Source organism: Corythoichthys intestinalis, chromosome 6 (genome assembly GCF_030265065.1).
Source record: "Corythoichthys intestinalis isolate RoL2023-P3 chromosome 6, ASM3026506v1, whole genome shotgun sequence".
Lineage (NCBI taxonomy): Eukaryota > Metazoa > Chordata > Actinopteri > Syngnathiformes > Syngnathidae > Corythoichthys > Corythoichthys intestinalis.
Window position 1 is genome coordinate 32,991,396 of NC_080400.1, and position 6,876 is coordinate 32,998,271.

The window sequence follows — 6,876 nt, forward strand, 5'->3', positions numbered from 1 at the left end:
TCTGCCTTAAATAGCTAAAATGGCATTAAAAAACAAACAAAACACATACACATAAAGAAAAAAACAAACAAAGAAAGAAAGGAAGAAAGAAAAAAAAATACTCATGAGAAGCATATCGTTGTGTGATGCAGTTCGGTTACAATACAATTAGTCAAGCCACGGAAAACAAATAAAATGCATTATATATATTTATAAGGCAATATTTTAATTCTGATTTTGGAATGGACCTCAACACTCACATAAGACTGACACGTGTGTGTCTGTGTGTGGGGGGGTGGGGCTGTGGGAATGTGCATGCATGTGTGTATTTGTGTAAGAATGCCATAATGTTATTTGCTTGCTTGGACTTGTGTATGTTGCTGTTGAAGGTTTTTGTGGAAGTCACACATGGAAGCGCATAAAGTCAAAGTAACAATGACCCCTTTTGTCTCTGAATGATAGAAAAACACTTATAGTTGTGTTGTTGCATCCATTTCCCTTCATTTTCCCCTTTTGATAATACTTAATGGTACCATAAAAGGCGCAATATTTTCCACTGTAGATAATGTGTATTAGAAGATTTGACCAGACATGTTTGAAACCCCAGATGAGGAATTTCAGCGCAAACTGTCGGGTAAACCAGCCAATCCCTCGGGGGTGGTGTGGATTTATTTAGGTGGGGGGTTGTTACAGTTTGTGAGTTTAGACTTTAACTCAAAGGTCCAGCAGAATTGCATCATTAACCCTTCTTTCAAACACAATTGAAGTGATACACTCTACAAAACTGTGGGTAACCAGCAGCTGCTTTCAACAAAACACTGCAAGAGAAGCAGGCCCAAATGTTAAGATTATTAATTAATTATTAATTCTCTCCCACCTGTGTAACAACACTTTGTTACTAGTGAACAGCAGCACAGACATTTTGTAAACTGGTCAAATCTCTATTACCTTGAAATGAAATGGTTTGTAAAGATGTTTTGCAGAACAAGGGATTGCAAATGAAAAGTAGTTTGGCATACAGAGATTCAACAAATTCCTTAAATGATGTGTGGAAATGTCTGACACATCAATATAATAGAATTCAATTACATGATAGCATACTTAAAAGACAATTTTGTCTTGTCCTTTAAACTTCATTGGGGGAAAATGATTTTCGATTCAGTTGTTTCATTCATTCATTCATTCATTTTCCATGCAGCTTTTCCTCACGAGGGTCGCGGAAGTGCTGGAGCCTATCCCAGCTAAAACTTTGTGTAATGACAATGTAATGATGTAGTGAAAACAATGTAATGGTAATGCTGTTTGTGCAGAGCATAGTAAGTATTTTGAGCCTTGACTCTTCAATTTACGTAATTTTGATACACCCCATCTTTCCACCCAGTGGCCAGCTGAGTTGGATTGACGTGGCACTGATGGGGGAAGGGTTTTTTACATCATGTGTGAATCACGGCAACAGGGAGAGTTTTTACAGTTCATAGTTGAGATTGAAGTAATTGGGTTAATGAAACATGGTACATTTTTTCCTTTTACATACAGGCAAATCTACTAGAGGATGAATTTTGCAGTTTCTGAATGCCAAAGCAATCAGATTATGCAAATGGGAACTTTGCATTCAGTATACAATGCCTTTGTATTTGTAATAGCAACTAATTTCATATTCAAACTTTAGGAAAAACGTCATTTTATACATGATGAAACCAAAGTAGAAGATTGAATCAGAAAGCTGCAAGAAGGAAAAGAGGCCTGAAAGTAGTTTTGTGCACCATCAACCGCAACTGATCCAGAATCAGATTTCTAAGAAGTGCATTTGCCTGGCAAAAACTTTCATAACTGAACCCAGATCAGTTGACTGTTTCGGAATTCCAGAGGGGGATGGCCGGCCTCCCACCTTCCCGACAAAGCTATTTGAATATCCCATTCCCACTTCTAGAAAGTTCTTCCTCTGCCTTTATATAGAGAGGGAGTTTTAGCCTGAGTTGAACTATCCGCTGGACACAGCTGAGAGGAGTAGCACTGCAGATTGTTGCCAGGTAAGGATAAGAAGATAACATACTTCTATTTGCAGGATGGAATGCAGGGGGAGCTTGAATAAGACTGCTTTGTTTGACTGCTTTAAAGTCACAGAATCCCCCCCCCCCCCCTTTTTTTTTTTTTTTTTTTTTAATATTTCCTATTGCAGTTGCTTAGATTTAATATTTTATTCACTTTAAATCTGAATGCAACTACTCAATGCCTCCAATTTTGCGACACAATCTTTTATTTTTCTTATCTTTAATCCATCAGCAATCAGATTTGCAGTTAACATTTGGAACTGTGTTGCATAAATGTGACACAGCCATATCCTGAATTTTTTTCCAAGAGGAAAATTTAGTTTTTTAAAGTCCTAAAGGCAGTCAAGAATTTACACAATCATGTTTTACAGCCACCTTTATGGGGATTACTACATACACCTCTTGTCTTTCAGAATGAAAATCACAGACATCAAAAGATCTCAAGGTATATATATGAAAATGTGTGAAAGTAATGTCCTCTGATTTCTGCAGTATATCAATGGTTTCCGTATAAAGACATCCTGTGCCATTCACAAAGGAGGTTTGAAAAGATGTCTGTGTGGTTAAATTTAAGCAGGCAGTTGGGAGTGATTAGACCGCTGGTTTTTGAAAAAGCATCCCAACACATTAAAAATGTTAATTTGCGAAATCATATATAAAAGAAAACAGAAAGAGGTGTCGGATTACATCTTGGTGTAAGCACTGAATGGGTGGCAACTCCAGATGCTGCTGCTGACGTGGCGAGTAAAATGTCTGCTGGACGGTAATCCTCCTCCTGACCTCGCCTCAAACCAAAATGAGGGCATCCCTTTTAATACTGATCATACCCATACTTTGAACATGCAATAAAGGACATTTGATTTGATTCCCATGGAGACACACACTAAACTTGCTGTTCGTTTGCAGGCCATTGCAACTACTTTAGTAGACCAACAGGATGTGGATGAGAAACCTCGTAGCTCTTTGCCTGCTTACTCTTGCGGCCTCTGCTGAGGACAAGAAGTTGAGTGGCCATGCGTTAACACTGGCTGACAACAGCGCAAATTTGGCCTTTAGGTCAGTGGGCAATGACAATCCATTAGAATCCTAGTTCATCCTCATCTTTTGACAAACAGTCCTTCATTTTCTCTGCAGCCTCTACCACAACATGGCAAAGGTGAAGGAGACGGAGAATATCCTGATCTCACCTGTGGTGCTTGCCTCCTCGCTGGGAATAGTCGCCCTCGGGGGAAAATCATCCACCTCCTCACAGGCCAAAACCTTGCTGCATGCAGACAAACTCAAGGACGAGCATCTGCACGTGGGCCTCTCTGAGCTGCTCTCAGAGGTACGACAAGCAATATCTTTAATTTTCCTTTTTGAAAAGAGGGCACCTTGTGAAAAGGGGATACACCTACTAACCAATAAATCATGAAGGGGGAAGTCAGGCCCGATTTGGGTATGACGAGCAGGGTGTGTGTGTAAGCAGTGGAGAACTCATTAATAAGACTGATTTGCTAATACCCACAGTTAGTGTATCCCAATATATGGCTATTGTCTAGCAATGCCTATTCATAAGTGTACCCCCTCTTACTACGACAAGCAATATTCAATGTCCCAAGCATACTTTAGAAAAACATATCCTTACCTTCCAGGAGAAAGCTCTCCTATCTTATACAATGTACAATGACAATAAATGGCATTCGAAATTTAAGTACACTCATCAAACATCAATCATGCCACTAAACATGTTTCTGAGCCTACATAAACGCTATAAAAAAGTACCGGTAGTTGGCAAATTGTAGACCATTTCATATACCCCAAACGATATCAAAGTTCCTATGTGGTCTATCCACAGGTGAGCGATGCCAAAACGCGCAACACCACATGGAAAATCAACAACCGCCTCTACGGGCCCAGTTCGGTGGCTTTTGCCGACGACTTTGTGAAAACCAGCAAGAAGCACTACAACTACGAACATTCAAAAATAAACTTCCGTGACAAGAGGAGTGCGGTAAACTCCATCAATGAGTGGGCAGCTAAGTCGACCGGCGGCAAGCTGCCAGAAATTACCAAAGAGGTGGTCAACACCGACGGGGCCATGATCGTCAATGCTATGTTTTTTAAGCGTGAGTAGATTTATTGGTATTTGATTTATTCCCACAAGCTCATTTTTTCATTGAACTGTAGCAGAAGTTTTAATTGCTCCATGACAACACTTGTAACTCAAAAGACATCTCAAATCATGTTCGCCTCGTGTGTTAGCATTAAGATAGCAGAAAGTAAAGTTGTGTGGTGATTTTTGTCCTTGAATTGATGAATTAAATTTGTGTAACTATGAAGGTGTACAATTTGTTGCTAATCTACTCTGAATTTATAACTCCCAGATTTTGCAGGCTTGGTGGGGGTTTGCGGTCATTAACAAATTCTGAACAGCTGAAATCTAAGTGAGTTGCATTTTGTTTTAAAGCTCACTGGGATCAGAAGTTCCATGAAAAGATGGTGGACAACCGTGGTTTCCTGGTGACCCGCTCTTTCACAGTTTCAGTTCCCATGATGCACCGCACAGGTATGTTTCCTCAATTATTTCTTTTTCACGGCGTTATTTTTTTTAAGACAAGAGATTCAATCGTTCTGTCTGGGTTCTCTGTAGGTCTTTACGACTTCTATGAAGATGTGCAGAACCGTCTCTACATTCTGGACATGCCTCTTGGCCAGAAGCAAGCCTCTATGATTCTCATCATGCCATACCATTTGGAACCCCTGGAACGCCTGGAAAAACTGCTAACCAAGACACAGGTGGACACTTGGCTCAGCAAGATGCAGAATAGGGCCGTGGCCATCTCACTGCCCAAAGTCACCATGGAAGTCAGCCACAACCTGCAGGTAAGATGGGGGCTGATCATGTGGTAGTGTTACAATGCCATTGTTTTCTCAGAATTTTCCTTGTTTGGCAGAGTTAAACCCCTGCATAATTTTTCTTTTAATCATTATTATTTTTAAATGTATCTTCTGCTTTTTTAGTTGAAATAGGGTTACTCATTTAGTAAAGGTTTGTGGCACGCATAAGCAATTAGAGTACCTACTGTATAAACCTTACATTGATTGTTTTATTATGTAAAAAAAAAAAAACTTTAAGGTTGTTGTTTTTTTGCTCAATTGAGTGTGATTGTCTCCATCTCTCTGCAGAAACATCTGGCTGAGCTGGGCCTGACTGAAGCAGTGGACAAGGCCAAGGCAGATTTGTCCAACATCTCCGGAAAGAAGGACCTTTACCTCTCTGACTTCTTCCATGCGTCTGCTCTGGAGTTGACTACAGACGGCAACCCGTTCGACACTAGCATCTTTGGAACGGACAAGCTGAGGGACCCTAAGCTTTTTTATGTAGATCACCCTTTCATTTTCCTGGTAAAGGACAACAAGACAAAGTCCATCCTATACATTGGCCGTGTGGTTCGACCTAATGGAGATAAGATGCGCGATGAGCTATAATGTTGATATCAGTTTAGGTTTTAAGTGTGAAACTTTGTCATGAAAACTGCCCCCCCCCCAGTGTTACCTCAGGAACACATTCCATAAAGGCAGACTGTGGACTGAATATCTGAGCTTTTGTGACAAACTCTTTTGATTTGAATTTTTTTGTCCAAATATGAGCCTCATTGAGATTTTGACTATTTAGATTAAGTATGACATCTCTCTTTGCTGCCTGTTAATATTGTTAGCAGACATTAAGCAATGATCCATTTGTTCTCATGCCTTATGTTTAAAAATGTTATTTTTGCCAGTTTTTACAAAACACTCCTCAATATACACCTTTTGTCTTAAACCTGCACTGAATATGACAAGAAAAATCTGCATTTAAAAGGTTTGCATGTAATTTATGTTTATATGCCTCGCACACTCATTGCTGTCCACATAAATGCTGTTGGAATTGTGTGATTGTGAACAAATGTCATTTTTTAATTAAAAAAGATAAAAAAGACAAAAGCCATACTATTTTTATTTATTTTTTGGTTTAAAATAAAGGGATAACAATTTTTCGGTGGATGACTTTCCCATGTTGAGGATGAGTGTGGAGATGTGACTGCTGGGGATTATCTGATGCAGTCAACTATCCCAAGAATGTCATGCTTGACTTGTTCAATCACTTCTAGACTAAATAACAGTGTAGGATCCTCACGGTGCACATGGGAACTACAGACACTAATTCATATGATCTATCTTTGTGACTCATTTAATTAGGAAGACTGTCTTTACCATTTTTTAATTTTGTAACATCAGAGAAAACCTACTAAATACAAAAAATATGCAAATATCTAAAGTGCAATGAGTGACACCCTATGTTAAAAAATAAATAAACCAGTAAGATACACATTTTGTATAACCTTTTTTTGTTTGTTTGTTAAATGTATAATATGTTATTGCATTTTTTAACTTTAAAGAAAATGAACAATATAGAAAATAACTTTCGTTTTATTAAGTTATGCTCATGAACAACTATCAAAATATCAAGGGTTATACCTCTTGATAAGAATTTACGTAAATAAAACTGATGAGCTTGGGTATAAAAATGGATTTAGTTGACGTCTGCTGTACAGTATTTATGTCTCTGTAAACCAGGGTTAAGCAAAAATGAAAGCAATAGTAAGGAAATAGCAGCAACCAGTGGTGAATGTTTCCTTGTGTGAGTAGGCCCCAACAGATCCAGCAGGTGGTGTTGTTGTAGAAAAAAAGTATACTATGATGTTGTAGAAAAAAAGTACACTATGATGTGATTCATATTTACGCGTCCATCCATGAGCTGGAGCCATTCACAGCCGACCAGGGGTTAATTTGTGCCGGATCCTGCCGGAAAGAGATCCGGCAC

General features: G+C 38.9%; 1 protein-coding gene across 3 annotated transcripts; it reads left to right on the forward strand.

Moving 5' to 3' along the window:
• The first annotated feature begins 1,875 nt into the window (after positions 1 to 1,875).
• Positions 1,876 to 6,046, forward strand: serpinh1b (serpin peptidase inhibitor, clade H (heat shock protein 47), member 1b). 3 transcript variants are annotated; one of them, XM_057839529.1, is made up of 8 exons: positions 1,876 to 2,009; positions 2,444 to 2,475; positions 2,937 to 3,086; positions 3,165 to 3,357; positions 3,868 to 4,138; positions 4,480 to 4,578; positions 4,663 to 4,895; positions 5,199 to 6,046. In XM_057839529.1, the coding sequence occupies exons 3-8, from the start codon at positions 2,968 to 2,970 to the stop codon at positions 5,499 to 5,501; spliced, it is 1,218 nt and encodes a 405-aa protein (XP_057695512.1). In that variant the 5' UTR covers positions 1,876 to 2,009; positions 2,444 to 2,475; positions 2,937 to 2,967; the 3' UTR covers positions 5,502 to 6,046. The 3 variants fall into 3 exon arrangements, with proteins under 3 accessions (XP_057695512.1, XP_057695514.1, XP_057695513.1); XM_057839531.1 differs by lacking the exon at positions 2,444 to 2,475 and having other exon boundaries at positions 1,977 to 2,009; XM_057839530.1 differs by lacking the exons at positions 1,876 to 2,009; positions 2,444 to 2,475 and having other exon boundaries at positions 2,599 to 3,086.
• The last annotated feature ends 830 nt before the right edge of the window (positions 6,047 to 6,876 follow it).